This window comes from Cyrtonyx montezumae, unplaced genomic scaffold (genome assembly GCF_038088225.1).
Source record: "Cyrtonyx montezumae isolate F1298 unplaced genomic scaffold, pur_monq_1.0 scaffold_3, whole genome shotgun sequence".
In the NCBI taxonomy this organism is placed as follows: Eukaryota; Metazoa; Chordata; class Aves; order Galliformes; family Odontophoridae; genus Cyrtonyx; species Cyrtonyx montezumae.
In genome coordinates this window covers 116838852-116855941 of record NW_027072034.1, presented here as the reverse complement: position 1 = coordinate 116855941, position 17090 = coordinate 116838852, and the positions used below count along the sequence as shown (strand labels likewise).

Sequence of the window (17090 nt, the reverse complement as noted above, 5' to 3'; positions counted from 1 at the left end):
AGCCTCCTAACACCAAGGAGAGCATGCTGAAGACCACAGCCTGCGTGCTCATGGGCTCTAGCATAAATCATGCTGCCGAATCACCTTCTGCCCCACTACAAACACCGCATCAACTCACACAGACCTGCTGCAGAGCCTGCTTGTCATCCTACCACTGTGCAAGACTTGAGCCCCTTCAGCAGGATACTGTTATACACTCCCCTTACTGAAAAGCACCTGGATTTTCAGGCTCTTCTTTCACTGTTCCCAGCATTCCCTCTGCTCCTTCCTTGCCAGTAACAATTACTGCCAATTTTGGCCTCTCACCTCTTTTTCAAACCTCAAGACCAGTTACACTGTCTTGACCAGATGGCTAGAACCCATTCTAAACCATACACAGGGAACTCATAGAAGTCAGGAAAATAAAAAGAGGACAAAAAGCAGGCAAGGGATGTAAGCTGCAACTGCTAAAAACTGAATATGAGCAACCATCAGTCCTTGAAAAATTTGATTTTAAATGAGACAAAACCCTACTACACTATTAAACAGCATACTGCTTCCAATCTATAATAGTTAACTTAGGCTTAAAAAAGTCTTAACACAGTAAATGCCAATCAGCACCATCACTTGTTACTTCATTTTCGGTTACAAACAGCATTTCTTAAAATACTTTTCTGAGAACTGCAGCTAGGGTAGGCCAGTTTATCATCCATTGGATCTATACTGTTTCAAAGACAAAAAAGTCTTTGGCTTCCTAGTGGACTTTTCTTTTGTGCTCACTGTTAACTGCACATGGATATTTCTTAGTCATTTCTTGTTTGATTTTCAAAATGCACCTAAGAAATTGCATATTACAAATGGTGAAACTATGAAGCAAGGTCAAATTCTGACTGCCTGACTTGAAAGATTAATAAATATTTAAAATCACACACTCTATTCAAGAACAGCTCCTCTTGGCTCCCATTGCAGCTGCAGGCACTCAGCATTTCTGCAACACAGATCCCATAGGTATCCAGTACATGAGGAACACACAGTTAGTGACCACCTGTGGGAAGCTTGCCTTAAGCCACTCGTTCACATCACACTGGAACTCTGCAACAGCAACACAGGTCAATCATCTAGGACAGCATCTAACTACATTAACAGTACAACTTTTATTTGGAAAAACAAAAAACAAAAAAACCCAAAAACAACCCACATCAACTTCCCAGTTGCATCCACCTCATTCATTTCACACCTTCAAACATCTGCTACAAGAGTCCCATAGTTAACTTTTCCATTTGCTACCCACCCTTTCCCAGAGCAGGATCATTCTGTACACTGGATATGGTAAGGGTCCTGTGGCCACGTGGGTATGTGTATTTGCAGGTGCGTATATAGCTATACACATTATTTATGCAGATATATACATCATTATCGCATCAGTTGCCCAAAGGAGCTGTGGATGTCCCATTCCTGGAGGCATTCAAGGCGAGATTGGATGGGGCCCTGGGCAGCCTGATCTGCTGGGTGGCAACAAGCAGACTGGAACTAGACAATCTTTAAGGCCCCTTCCAACCTAAGTCCCCCTGTGATTCTATATACATGGATATACACTTTGTGATCATACAAATTACAGCATTCCCACAACTTACGGACACAGAAATTTAAAACTGCAGAGTTGTTTTTCCATTTAATTTTGCCTTCACTGTCTTTATATGCTGCTAGTACTCCACATCACAAGTTCTCAAGTTTTTAAAACAAACTCAGAAAATCAGTTATGTCAGTGGGCTGAAAGATGCCCTTTCACTAAAGATTCAAGGAGTAGATGATCACACTCTCGGATAAGAAGAAGAAAGCTACCACACTCCAAAATCATAGGTTTTCTGCCAAGTTCTGGAGGAAGCATGCCATAGCAGCTGGCATACACTCCTCTGTATCAAAACTTCAAGATCAATGCCTTCAGCTGTATCTCTTCCAGTGCTGTTTCAACCATGCATCTTCACTACCTCCAACTTGTTTCAACACTACTTGCCTATTGAAGGAAACAGAACAAGTTTCCTTGTTTCTTTTTTAAACCACGTCCATTTAAATCTCACAGTCTAAGCATCCCATTACTAGATCACACTTATCATTTCTTCTAGAATTAATTTCCATTCCCCCATCCACAGATCTATTTACCACTTCTGCCTTCACCTCTTGCCTCATAGTGCTCTTCATCTCCCAGTTGCAACCTCCCGTCTCTCCAGCTTCTACATACATCTCATCTGTCAGCTGAATCATAATCATAAAATCATTAAGTTTGGAAAAGACTTCTAAGATCATCCAGTCCAATTGCTAGCCCACCCCCACCATGCCCAATGACCACATCCCTCAGTGCCACATCCACACAGTTCTGGAACACCTCCAGGGACGGTGACTCCACCTCCCCGGGCAGCCTGTGCCACTGCAGCACTGCTCTTTCTAAGAAACTGTTCCTAACATCCAGCCTGAACAGTGACCAGAGAAGACACGCAGACCCCTCTCTTAATGCTGCTGGTTAACTACACAAACCCCAGGTCAGCTCTTTTTAACAGTCATCTCTCCTTTTCCCCTGGGGCCTGAAGCAATGAATACCACCACACAGCACTGCACCACTAGGCAGATGTCCAAGCTCTTCAAGGAAAGGAAAGTGCTCTGTTACATACAGCACAGACATGTTTGTAAACTCAAGGCATGCAAGTGCAGCTCTCAGCCCTGAAGTTTGGCTCAGCCCTTCTACTGGAGCAGTCTGGAACATTTTCATGGGGAAGTCAGGTCTCACATACTACTTTGGGCTAGAATGAACATGCTTAGGTGGCACACACTCCTGGTCAGTATTAGGAGATAAATCCATGAGAACTGGATACACTTGAGTTTCAGCAGACAAAGAAAAAGTATAATCTCTGCCACAGCTATGCATGCCTAAATTTGGTTGTTACAAGCTGTTGAAAAAAAGTCACTTTCAAAGCAGCAGCAGAGAAAACATCCCCTTCAGAGCCATCACAATATGCCAAAGTCTAACTGCATGCTCCAAAGCATAAGGGTATTACAGTCATTCAGAAAAGAAGTTGGCAGAACTCAAAGCAAAAACTATTGTTTCCCTCTTGCCTCAGCATCAGAAGTCGCCGAACTCTTTCAACTGACATTTCTGGGGAAAAAAAAACACCCTTCAGCCCATAGCAAAATGAATAATTCATAAGATTTCAATTGAAACCGTTGAGTTTGTTCTCAGCTTTCCTCTTGGAAAATCTCTGCAGCAAGGAGCAATGCTCTGGTGCCCAAAATCTCTCACAGCAGGAAGGCCAGCACTGTGGACGCCTACCTTGTCACTAGCAAGTCCTGGACCCACCTGAGGAACCTGAGATTCTGCTGCACAGAAACAAGTGGCACTCACAAGATAGACACGATTAAGTAGAAAGCAGCACCAGCTTGTTTAGCACTCTAACTTCTTGGAAGAGGATGTAAACAAAAAACACATTTCCTCTGGCAAGGCTACGAGTGGAGCTTGCAAGCACAAGGCTGCCATAAATAGAGCGCAGCATTGGCTTAGAGGGAATGTACTGTAAGGATGAACTGAAGTCAGCTGGACAAACTTACCTGGCTACTGGAGACACGGTGCCAAGCCAAGCACCTGTAACATCTTGTAACATCTGTGTAAAGTTACACTGAACAAAGAATGTCCTGAAACTATCCCACACGGCACTGCACCCAGCTCCCCTTCTGACCTAGCATCAAGCACAGCACTGGGAAAACTCAAGGAGCAATGCCATCAGAGATAGGGTTTGTTTTTTCAGATGGTCCTTGTGGAGTCAGGGTTAGGATTCAATGGTCTTTGAGGGTCCCTTCCAACTTGTGAATACCACAGAGTCATAGAATATCCCAACGTGACTTTGGTCTTTGGGTCTCTGAGGAGATGCATGAAGGATTCTCGAAGCCCAGTGCACAACTTCCCTCCATTCCACAGAAATAAATAGCGCAGCTAAACAAGACAAACCATCCCTGGAGTCAGAGGCTGTGCAATGAAATGAAAGAAACAACACAGCCCAGCCACAGCAATACAGCACTCACAGAGCCTCACAAACCAAGCTGCTCAATACGCACCTATCTGCATAGTGGGAGCTTGGCATCTGCTGAGTGGTGCAAGCCAAAGCCCTGATTCAGCAACATGTGACTTCGTGGGAGCTGGATCAAGCACTCCTAAACCCAACTTGATTTATTACTTCATTTTCTTAAGCACTGATGTTCACTTTGCTATTTCAAAGCAGGTTTCTCCAATAGCCATGCCACTCCTGCACTGTATGCTTCCTCTGCACAACCCTGGGTTGGAGTGCTCCAGCTGCCACTGAACCACTGGAGACTAAGTGGCTCTGACAAGTGGTGCCTGGCACCTGGGGACCTGTGATCTGCTTGCCAACAAGGGGAGTGCTGCAGGAGACCAGCACACATCTCTTCTTTGATTCATAACACCATTACATCACCACAACATACTGAGGCTAAAGAAGTGAGTAGAGTAAGAGATCCGTCTTGACAAACCACACTCTCACCGTGCTTTTTACCAACGATTTCAGCTTAACCAAGACAAGAAACAAACGTGCTTGTTCTCTGCTGCCCGCAGTCTTCCCATCTCCACAATCAGTGGACCGTTCCTAACACGTCTCTGAAGTGTATCCTGTGAGTGCAAGTCCGCTCAAACCCATCAGCGCTACAACTCAAGACACATTGCTCACATGTCCAGTGGGAAAGGAGAGGGCTTCAAAGTGACACAGTCTGAGGCCGTGCCCTGAGCCAGGTGGGACAGGGCTGCCCTGCCAGAGCCCCGCTGGGTTACATCACATCGCTGCTGTTACACAAGGAAGCAGCACCTTCTGCGCGCTCACTGAAGGCCTCCACAACTTGTGCTCAAGTGGGCAAACAATTAAACAAAAGCCTGCACCGACCTGCTGTGAAACGCCACAAAAGAGAAAGCCAACTGTTCTAATAACCTCAGAGGGGCAGGAAAAAAATAAGTAAATCCCTGGCTTTGTCACCTCCTTAAGCACAGGAGCTTCATGTGAAGGAACCTCCGAAGCTCCCTGGAAGCCACCACGGTGGCCGGGACGCCTCTGGGGCTGTCCCTCCTCGGAGCAGCCAGCAGCACCATAGCACCCGGGGCACGCTCGGTACTGCTGCCCCAGGCTTCCTGAAACAGCTCACGCGGGTTTCTTAACGCTATTTAGACCCTGATAGAAGCGTACGACTTTCTAGCCGGTCCACGCCAAACAGAAATCCCATCACCGCGGCAGAACCGCCTCTACACACAAAGAGTTGGCCGCTTCTTTCACAAAACCCAGCGTTGAGAACGAAGCGCAACGCTACGGGAGCGGAACCAACGGAGACACCTCGGTGATGAAGCCGCCTACTTAACCACGCGCTAATTCCGCCGGCACCAAAGAAAACGGGGGCAGGAAAGAAGAAAGGAGAGCGAGCGGCGCCTCTGCCCCGGGCAGCCCCGCGCACCTCCCGCACGCAGCGGCCGTTCCCGGCCCGCGGAGCTCGGGGCGGAGCGGCGCCGCACCCGCGGCCGCAGCCGTGCGGCGGGACCCCCTCCCGCGCGCTGTGCACGGCGCAGCGGGGCCGGGCCAAGCGACGCGGCACGCAGCGGGCATTGTTAGCGGCGCGGCGCGGGGAGGCCGTTCGGGGCCCCGCACACCTGCCGGCCGCCTTTGTTCCTTACCTGAGGCGGGCGAGCCCCGCAGCGCCGGCACGGCGAGCAGCAGCGGCAGCAGGACGGGCAGCGCCGGCCGCCACCGCGCCGCGAAGCGTGTCATCCCCGCCATGGCACGGCGTCAAGGCATCGCGGCGCCCCGCGGGCAGAGAGGGCTGAGCGGGCTCGGCGGCGCCTCCCGGGCGCATCCGCTGCCGGCGGGGGTCCGGACGCCTTCCCTCCTCGTTCTCGGGCGGGACGCGGAGCCGCTGCGGCCCTTCAGGCGGGGGCCGGCCCCGAACCCGCGGCCCCGCGCCCTGCCCGCCTCGCGCTCGCTCCCCCGCCGGCGGCGACGCGCGAGCCCCGGCGGAGGCCGGCCGGCGGCGGCGGCGAGCGCAGCGGGGCCGCCCGCCACCTGCGCGCGCCCCGGCGTCCGCGTCTGCGCGGGAGCGCGCTCTCCCCGCCCTCTTCCCCGCGAGCGCGGGCTGGCGGAGTGCGTCCAGGCCCGGCCCCGCGGCTGGGGGAGGGGAGAGGGGAGAGGCGTGTCGGAGGCACGCCCCGCGTGTCCCCTTCGCGTGGGCACGGGGTGCGGGGCTGCGGCGTCGGTGTCAGCGAGCGGGGTCCCCGCATCAGAAGGGGCTGCTGGCAGCTCGCTGTCCGTCTCCGCTAACGAGATTCCCGACTTTAGTTCGCAGAAAACGACCTCCCAACTCGCACTGAGGTTCGTGCTCCTCAGCAGTCAGTGCCTGCCGAGGCTGCAGCGCTGGCTGCAGGCTTTTCTCCTGTTTCCTACACTTCTACACTTCGTTAGCCAGAAAGCCCCGTCCTCCTGGGTGCAACAGGAGTCGTGGCAGAGGACAGGTTTCTTTGCTTACAGCTTCGAGCGTGTCTGGACAAGAAGCTCGTGAGCCCGCAGTGTGTGCTTGCAGCATGCAAGGCCCAACTGCATCCTGGGCTGCAGCAGTGGAGCGGCTGTGGCTGGGCAGGGGGGGATTGTCCCACTCTGCTCTGCCCCATTCCTGGAGATGCTCAGGGCCAGGTTGGATGGGGCCCTGGGCGGTCCTTTCCACCCAAGGCAGATGCACACGAACACCAGAACTCTTCGCAGGTCCCCGCTTGAAAGGACAAAGTGCTGTGAGGCTGCATTAATCCTTTGGAAAAGAAAAAAATAACTACCAAAACCACAACTTAACAGGCTTCTAACAGGTATCTTTAGTCAAGGATGGAAGTCACCTGTAATACCTATCTCCATATAAAACATAACACAAAGATCTACATGAGGTTTCAGACTCCACTAAAAAAGAACTGAAAAAACACAGCAGATTTTGATAAGACATTAACACAAGCCAGAGATCCTGGAGTTAGCAGCTCTCACAGGCTTCCCTGCACTGTCGCTTGCAAATCACACAACCACTGTTTTAATTAAGCTCTGCATCTTGCAAATGCAGTCATCACAAAAATGAGTGAGTAGGAGGCAAGGTCTTCTCTTTCTTATGGCATCTTGCTGTGGTCTTTGGGAGTGTGCATCATACTGTCAGCCCTGGTTAAGGGGAGAGGAGAGCTGAACTCCTGTAGTGGTGTGGCTCGCAAGGATTATTTATGTACTGCTGAACAACTTCCCATTGTGTATGCACCAGGAAGCTTTTGGAGTAGCTGAGCCTTCCACCACTGTGACGGCTGCTCTTATTGATCGTAGGGGCAAGACTGGGGTTGCAAAAACAAAAGGCTGTGCAAAGTACGATGACATTAACAATGGCATGCCACACCTGGAGACTGACAGCTTGCTTTGTCAAAGATGTAAGAAAAAAAAAAAAAGGAGAAATAACGCTTTGGATAGAAATCCCAGAAGTGAACACACAGAGTGAGACACCTGGAAGCTGGACGCTCAGCAGTGGAAAAGAGCACCCAGTTTGAGACTCAGCGAGCAGAACTGCTGATGTGATTTTTGCCATTAGTGGATCATATTTACGTAAAAATAAATAAATAGCTAGAAAAGAAAACAACTGTTTTCTCTTCTCTTTTGCTGCTGCTGAAATATGTGAAGAAACATCCTGTGAATGTTTCCAGTTTGCTGAACAGCCCAATAAAAAAGCATTGGAAGGGAGGTGTTCTAGCTCAGCTTTGTGAGGACATCCAGACAGATCATTATGTTGTTCCCAATGCTCTCAGACATCTGGTTTTCTTATCGACACTTGTGTCTGAAGGAGCAGGTTTTTTTTCTATTTGCGATGGATTTTCTTTCACTCTTTCCAAAGGTGTGTGCTATGGAAAGTGATGGTAAGTGATGTAAAAAAGACCCAAACAACTTCCAGATCAATAAGATCCAGTCTCACTGTGCACAGCCTTCCTATTTCTGAACTCCAGTTCTTCTACTGACCCAGACCTGTGCTGTGGGCTGCTTCTGCCCTGCCTCACTTAACTAGCCAGCAAAGAATGGGAGCCGCAGACAGCTGCTGCCACCAGAGGAGAAGAGGGCCATCCTCAAAAAGCTCAGGTTAACTATCTAAATTGGTTTTGTTCTAGGCAAAGACGATGCAGGAAAATACTATTTCTGGGTCTCAAAGTGAAATGTAAACTTCATTAGGATAATGATTTTGTACTTGGGTAGATCAGCAAGATGGTCCTGTGTGGTCTCATAACTACACAAAACTCAGTACTGCAAACTGACACCGGGAATACACACATCAGTATTTGAATGTTCTGTAAAAAAGGATAAAAGCAAGAGATTCATATATGCTGTGTTTTCACTTGTGAGTTTCTAAGCCTAAGAAATAATATGTAACTCAGAGAAACAGCCTTCATAAAGAGTCAAGATGTCTAACAAACTGCTTTCCTCTGCATTTTCTCTGAAAAATTCATTGAGACATTAGAGAGACTGCCCAAGTGCATCTCTGCCTCGCCAGGGGTCTTGTCGTCCTTTTGTAAATATCTCAGGCCATTTAATCCAGTTCCCAGACTTCTGGTGTCATGTCTGCAACGACTGCCTCTGAGAAACAGCTTCATCCTACTCTTCTTTGGGGTGGTTGCTCTTATTGTTTCCTCCGACTGCTCCACTTTGACTGCGTGCCAAAACCTTTCACCTTCAATTCCTGTCTCTTCCATCCCTCTGCAGAACTCTGTTAGAGTTAATGGGCTTTGTGTTGTTCCTCTATTGGAGGGATGTAACTCTCTCAGGCTATAGTTCTTGTCTGCAACCAATCCTGACCTTAATTGTGTTCTGAAAATATCATTTCATAACACGTAGACATATCATATACAGAAATTATTGCACAGCAGACTTATTTTCTACTGTCAGACAATCCTTCATCCTCATTCACCGAGCAACAGAAAATAACTCCATATATACTTTGCTAACTTGCCCTGTTCAAATTAATGCATTTCAGGCGAACACAGTATTCATCATGAGAGTGATTACGTAAATTTCTTTGTATCATGGAACAACAGACAAAACTGAGCAAGCCGGATCTTGTCTGTGGTAAATTTGAAACTTAAATAAAATTCAAGCGTGGTGAACTTAATATAAAATATCCTTGTTGATCTCATCTTAAACATCAACAGACCGCTCACTAAAAAGGTCCTTTATGCATACATCCATTAAACTCCTCCCACTGAACAGAATCGACAAACCTTCCTGCAGTGTCAATAAATACTTCCAAAAAATATTCGGACTTTGCAAAATCCTTCCCCCGCATCTGTTTCCAATCATCACTTCATAATTCAGGGTACAACTCCTATTCTGGAAACCATTTGGACTTTGTATAAAAAGATAAGGCTTCCTCCTGTCTGGCCCAGAGATGGCTTGTACTGATGATTAATCAAATGCTATCCTAATTTAAAGAATGAAGAAGACAGATCAATAGATTTTGTAGACACGGAGATCAGTGGTTTTGGAAAGTAGGAGTAGCTCAGTCAAACAGCCAGTGAGTAGATGCTTTGCCAGATTTCCCTAGGAGCAGCTGGAATAAATGCTTTTTAAATCTTGCCCGTGCCATTCACCTCCAGAGAGCTCTTCCTCCTGATGACAGATGATAGCAGTTTGACCCTCCTGAGATAAACACTGTAAGAGCCCCTTTTCCTTCCCTCAAGTCTGCTTTGGCTTCCTACTGCTAATGGTTTCTGGTCCCTCCAGAAGCTATAGCTCCAGGTTCCCACCCATCACTCCCTGCCACAAAATACTCCCACTTCTTTGTCCACTCTTTTCTTCATCCACAGTCCTCTTCCTGCCTTTATGGCACCATTAAGATCTTTTCTTCCTACTTCGCTTCCCCATTTCTCAGCAAAACCTCACCAGCCAGATCTCTGAAAAACAAGAAACTAATTTGCCTGTGTTTGAGGCCCCATATTTCACATTATTGTCTTCAAACAGCATTATCCCTCCACAGCCACCCTTGTTCAGTACTGAACTCTGCAGTCAGAGCTATGTACAACTTCCTGCTCCTTTCATCGCTTTCCTTCCTTTCAGAACGCAAAGCTCACAGACCCTGCTCGCACACCAGGGCCCCTTTGTATGCAACTGAACAGAGTAAGCCTGTCCTTCTCTCTCTGCTCTAACAGCCCAAGTCCACAGTCCAGCTTAGGAGACAGCTGGTTCAGCTCTGCCTCAGGGGGTGTGCACCACTGCAGCGCAGTTCAGCTGTGCCTTGAAAGCAATCAAAGCCACGGGACAGGGAAGCATCATAAAGTGACACACGGTTCTTGAAAAGTTCTGATTGAGAAGGAAAGAAGAATTTGTTGAGGGCAGTGTTTGAAGTGAAAATAGTTTAACTCAAAAAAGGGAAAGTTTTAGGATCTCCAGTTGCAGTTTCTGCCAGTGGGACGCACCACCATTCTCTTCTGGAGTTGCAAGGCTCATGGAGACAGGGCACAAAGCAGGATACAGAGAATGACATCAGAGGGAAGGCTAACTGCATTGTAAAATTTGGGACAGAGAAATGCATGGGAACCTGCAGCACTGCTGAGGTGCTTCTTTCTAGTGTGCAAATGCTTTTCGTGTTTGCCTAGGCAACAGGATGCTGACAGGGTACCTTTCTCCACACTCTGATACGGATTTGGAGCTGAAAAACACTAGTAAAGAGGCCAAATTCTTGATTGCAGGTGTCAAAACTGATTATTTGATCACAAAATAATTACAATAATTTCATTTCCTTCATAAACCAGAGAGAGGATGAAAGCAAATTGGAAATGGCCTTCAAACCCCACAAAAGCTGCCTCCGGAATCAACCTCTGTGGGGGCTCATCCCAGAGTACAGAATACAGAGCAAAAAGTAAAAACTAAGGAATTAAGACGGGAGGATTTCGGACGTCTCCCCCAACAGCATTTTCCTTAGCTAGGGGAACGCTGCAGGATCAAATAATCCTATTGCAGGAAGGAGGCAAAAGGGCACGAGCTGCAGCTACTGCCCACGGTCGGTCAGGGCTGTGAGAGCAAGCAGCCGCAGCTGGAGCCAGGCTTTCCTTCACCAGTTCTTCCCAGCAATCCTTTAGACATGAATTGAAGGTCAGATAAAGGATCCGCAAGTCATGTCCTTGCCAGTGAAAACCACAAGTTAACTATTGAATTCTGTTTATTCACTTACTGTTTTACAAAAAGAGTTTGCCTTTGGAAGTCTGTTTGAGAAACCTGTGAGATGGAGAACAATATTTGGATGTAGCTCTCATAGTTAATGGCAGCCCTCTGCGCTGTCTGAAGCCAGTCGTGGTTCCCGTTTTAGCATATTAGTTGAATGTGTACACTGGGAATATTTTACTTTGTTTTATGTTACTGCAATTTGCAAAAATTACACTAATAGCCCAATTTCATGCAATTATCTGAATGCAGAACATTGTTCAGCTGAATCCCCATAGCCTAACCCTACTGCTTCCCTTGGCTGTCTTGCTTTCAATTACGATCCAAGGTCTGTACATCAGATGAAATGCTACCATTGTTAAAATCGATCCTTTCTTTTAAAGTTATTTTCAGTGGTCTTCTGCCATACAAGTTGTTTTTATTGTCTGCAACCAAAGGCACTCTAAGGAAGTCTGGTTTTAACATCACAGGCCTGCAATACATATACTTTAGCTAGAGAGGTCTGGTGTGTGATTGTGGTAATAATGCAGTTATGTTTGCACCATAATTGTATCTCTGAATGTCTCTTGAGCTGCCTGTATGGGGCGAAGCATGGCTTTACGAATACACAAGGGATGGAGAAGAAAAGGGGAAGGCCATGCACAGAATTACATCCTTTTTTCCCTTCCATCTCTACCATCATTAACACGGTGCTGGAAGGCAGGCAATGCAAGTTGTTAACACCACGTTAATGCCAGCTTGGTGGTCAAGGCTGAGCATTCAGAAATGATAAGGCTGGCACCGATCACAAACATCTGGTTTTGTATCTGTTTTTCCCTTTTTGGAGCCTTTACAGTTCACATCTTTGAATTTTAGTCCACAGACTGGAAAAAATAGTTTGTTTGTTTTTTCTTTTTAAGTCTATTTTTTTTTTAAATCAAATCACGTGACTCCAGGATTGGGCCTTAAAGAAAAATAACAAAGATGTTGTGACTGTGAGAGCTGGTGACAGCATGCTCACTTCCCCCAGTCAAGTTAATGCATTAGCCTGGCTAGCCAGCTCACCTCTCTTGAAGGGAGATAATTTCACACTGTCAGTATTCTTCCCTGAAGCCCTGGAAGGCTTGTCTGAGCTCTAGGATGTCCCTCTCTATTTCTGTTCCTCTGAAATACTCACCCTGCAGATCCTCAGTTTTGGCTATAGACCTCTCTTCTTTTGCTGGGATGAAACCATTCTTACATCCACTTTGGAAAGAACTTCACATTCCTCGTCTCAGCCTGGACAAATTCAATAGAGCTTTTGAAACTAGAGTTACATGTGCACATTTCCTTGAGAATCAGTCTCTGAGCTGTATTTCTGTGTTGCAAATGTAAAATATATAAATGCATTCCATGATAAGATAGGTCAGACATCAGCCCCTGGCCTTGCTTGTCTCTCTCCTCTGTCTATTAAGAAGGCCTCAATAACTAGGTCCTTTCCTGTAGATGGGTAAGAAATGAATCCCAATTTTCATGCCTCATTTTGGGTACCCAGGAATCAAAATAACAAATTTAATTTTTTTTAATTTCCTTTGCCTTAAATATCTTCCTTATTTTATTTTATTTTATTTTATTTTATTTTATTTTATTTTATTTTATTTTATTTTATTTTATTTTATTATTTTATTTTATTTTATTTTATTTTATTTTATTTTATTTTATTTTATTATTTTATTTTATTTTATTTTATTTTATTTTATTTTATTTTATTTTATTTTATTTTATTTTTATTTTTCCTGAATGGGTAGCTGCCTTTCCAAGCAGTGAAATTATAAAAACTACATATTTATCTGACATCATCTTTCAGTTCTTCAAATGACCTTTGTAAGAGAAAAGGAACAGAAGACATGATATTTTGGATATGAACAGAGTGAAAATTGAGCAGAAAAAGAGGAAGAAAATCCAACCAAGCAAGATTGCAGTAAATAAGCAAGCAGCAAAGAACAAACTCACCGGTTTTAACTTTGCACATCATCATCATTTATGTACCAATTATAGTCTCACATCCAGATACATGCGTGTACATCACAGAATCATAGCATAGTTTGAGTTGGAAGGGCCCTTAAAGGCCATCTAGTCCAACTCCCCTGCCATGAACAGAGACCCACAGCTAGGTCAGGGGCTCAGAGCAGAACCTGTCCAGCCTGACCTGGAGTGTGTCCAGAGATGGGGCACTAACCACCACCTCTCTGGGCCCCATCACTAATTAACTGTAAGGAGTACATCAACCAGCAAGGCAGCTTTATTCCCCCCCAGCTTGGCTGGCACGCTGCGGCCACACGGACACATCACTGGCACATTATTCCAACACACAGTGTCAGCCCAGAAGAAAGCCTCAGAGAAGGTAAATTTCATTTTGTGCTGTACGCCAGCCTTCTCCATCACAGGCACCAAAGAGTAAAAATATATGTATCAGCTCTCTAAGGAGCCTTTCATTCCTGTTTTCTCAGAACTGCCACAGCCGCCAGCTCCTCATGGGGGATCAGACAGATGTAACAACGTGCTCCCTCGTGCAGGGAAGCACTCACAGGGCTGGTTTCCTGTCATTAAGCTGCTCCGAGAAGCAAGCGATTGCAATGCAGGCCTTGGCAATTATTTAACACCGTGATCAGACAGAAATAAGTGGACTAGGTGCTTTAATGCTGCAGTGCTTCCTTCTCACATGACTGTCTGGAAATTCTGCTGCTCCAAATCTGTGTTTTCCAGTCTCTGCAACGTGTTGTGCCTGGGGTACCTGTCACAGCAAGGCACAGTACGGTGTGCTCTCCAGCACTGATGCTCAGGTGTCACAAAAGTTTATGTCGAAATGGCCGAGGTTATTAATTACAATTCTGATTTAACCTTCATTTGTCTTTTATAACTTGGCAACACCCATGTTTATATATATATATATATATATATCAGCACATGCACATTTATAGATATACAAACATTTGATGCTCTATTTTTGGAGCAAAAATCAATACTAGCTGCCCACTGCCAAGCAGCTCACCAAAACACGTGGCTGTGAAACCCCACGTTAACAAATAGCAGTGTGTGAGACATAAAGGAGAAAAAAGGAAAATGCTCAAATGAAGGCATATTTCCACTTCATGCTTGCAAAGCATTGTATAAACAGAAAATTTGAAAGGATCAAAATCCACATTCTTAATACCCTTAAAGTTATATCTCATCATTATAGTTCATTATACATTTTTTCAAAGGCTCCGCCTACTCTCTGGGGCCAGAAATCTTTTAATAGCGTGAAGTTAGTCAATCTCTCTTTCATTAATATTCATCCCTCTGCCCCAGTTCTTACATTTAAATCCCCTGATGGTGACACGCTGCTGCTGCTGCAGCACAGCACAGGATGGAGACCCCTTTGTGCCAGCAGCACGCAGAGCAGGGAGCTGTGTGCTGGGCAAATGGCTCTGCCTGCTCTCTGCTAATCCCTTGCGCATCTTGGGCTCACCCTCAGCTGGGAGGGTATGTTCTGTTGCAGGGATGGCATGCTGGTAGCTTGCCTGCCCCTTTTTTTTGCAGAAGATGTTTTAATAATCTCAGCCAAGTTGTTCAATCTCCTCATATTTTGCATTATAAAAAAAAAAGGCTGCAGTTTATAAACGGGAGGCGATGGTGCTTCTCTCCCACCCGAGGGTTTCTTTCTTACAGCTACCCAGCTTCTGGTTTCCATTTAGCACTAACTCCATCTCTTTATGCAGCACCACGCCGGGATGTGTAAACTCAGCCCGCAACAGTCTTCAGGCAGCAGGGACCATGGTGATCACCTCGCCCTGCTTCCTCCAAGATTTCTGTCAGGGATTCCTGCACGAGGCTTTCGGTTGCCAAGGAAACAATTATTAATCTTTTCCATCCCTCTCCTCCCTTTCCATTTTGTCATTCCTTCTCTCGATAAAAAACTGTGTCCAATCTCCCAGCCCCAGCGCTAGCATCCTCGCCTCCACCCTGCAGAGAGAAGGGGAAGGGTGGGGAGGACTCTTGGCAGGGAGCTCAGCTCGAAGCTCACCTCCCATCCACTGCAGGTGGATGAACCCTTTGAAAGCGATCCCCTCAGCTGCACATGGCTAATCAAATACCGCATTGTTTGGCTCACACAGGACATACTCATTTCTTAATTTCCCAACAGTGCACCTCTTGTTGAATTTTTGGTATCTTTCCTTTCACCGCAGCCTGAGCTGCACGGCCTCATGCAGAAGTGCTTTGGGTAAAACAAACAAACAAACACACTTCGTTGTAACATGCAGCTAAAAAGCAAAAGCAACAGTGAGGAAAAGGAAAGAAGATGGAGCAAGATGGAAAATGGTGTAGAGGGAAGGTGAAGAGCAAACAAACTGCAACAACTTGAAAATTAATAAGAGGCAGTCAGAACTGGAGGTAAACTTTTGGAGTCTCAGGAGGTTAAACTCAGGCAGCTCCGGGCACACTGCAGGAAGGCTGCATGGTTCCCTGGAGCCTTATGAGTCCCACCTCCAGAACTCACAGCTTCTGGCACTCACTCCAATTTCACACCCTGAAACACAGCTGTGATTGGGGCAGCTGACCAAAGGGGAGAAGCACAATTCAAAAGGCACTCTCCTTAAATTTGGTGGAATGGTATCAGTGTAATCGGTTATGGAGTGCACGCACTAACGTTAAACACAACTTCAGGAAGGGATAGTCTGCGTGTACGTGTGTCACATAACAAGGCAGTTCTGAGGATGCCCAGATATTATGGCATACATATACCACCATGGAATGACTCTGTGCACTTCTGGTGGGCCTACACTTCTGTGATTCTGTCATATATCTCCATGTGAAAAATGGCAAAGAAAATAGGTTGACTTTACAAACGTCAGCAATGTCTCAGGTTTCCTGATGGCTATTCTCCTGCCCGCCTGCCTCTACAGAAGAGCACTAGATAGAAGCAAATAGCAAGAAAACAGCAAGGATGTACAGACACTGTTTCTGCTGAAGCTATTGAAGAGGTATGGTGGGGAACATCTCACCACATACCTTCATGCAGGCAAGTGTTAAGTTCTCCTGAGTCCAGGGTGAACACAGAAAGCCCTGAACTGCTGAAAACCACAGCTGAACCGAGAGGCATGGATGAACAGCAAAGTGGGAGGAGACAGAAAAAGCCAGCCTTTTGGAGAGACATGGGTTTCGCCCTTGATCAGGTTTGTCTATGCTCAGTGGAATCTATCAAAAACATAAATGCTTTCTGGTAAGTCTTATGTAAAAGCATTTTTGTTGTTATTTGTTTCCATCTCCAGCTGTCTTTCTTTGACTGATGAAAATCATCTTTTGTTTCTAAAATTGTTCTCAAGTTTCCTTGATCAGCTGCTAGCCAAGAGCACATTGGGCCATTATGATGTCTAGCAGGCACTACTGGAAAAGGAAATTCATCACCTGGGGGCTGCTCTCAAGCTTTGGAAAAATAAAATACCAAAATGTACTGTACCTGGAGGCCACACTGCCCAAATGTAGCCTGGGCATTAGAGGAAAAAAAACAGGCCAACAGCATCTATTCACATTTCAATGCTGGCCTCAGCCAACCTGGAGAAGATTACATGGAGGGAGCAGGCTGGCACAGATGTGAAATGACCGACTGTGCAGGCTGCCTTACCAGCCCGTGCTTTCTCTCCTCAGCAGTGACACACAAATGTGAGAACTCATTATTCCCAGATAAGAACAGCAACAGCAACCAACAGCCCTAACAAGGAGGGCAACAAAAATCAGGTGAACCTGAGACGAGTACTGTCATCTGACCTGAGCGGTGCTCAGGCAGCGCTGCCCAGCTGCTACCCATGCCAGGCTGCTGGCAGGGAGTGGGTATCAGCTTGCAGGAGGGCAGTCCTGCACAGA

General features: G+C 46.4%; 1 protein-coding gene across 1 annotated transcript in view; it reads right to left on the bottom strand.

Moving 5' to 3' along the window:
* The window catches only part of KIAA1549 (KIAA1549 ortholog), a 127529-nt gene extending 121734 nt beyond the window's left edge, over positions 1–5795 (bottom strand). Inside the window, exon 1 of the mRNA XM_065743159.1 lies at positions 5693–5795. Coding sequence (XP_065599231.1) covers positions 5693–5795 — 103 coding nt within the window. The remainder of the gene's footprint in view (positions 1–5692) is intronic.
* Positions 5796–17090: the final 11295 nt, after the last annotated feature.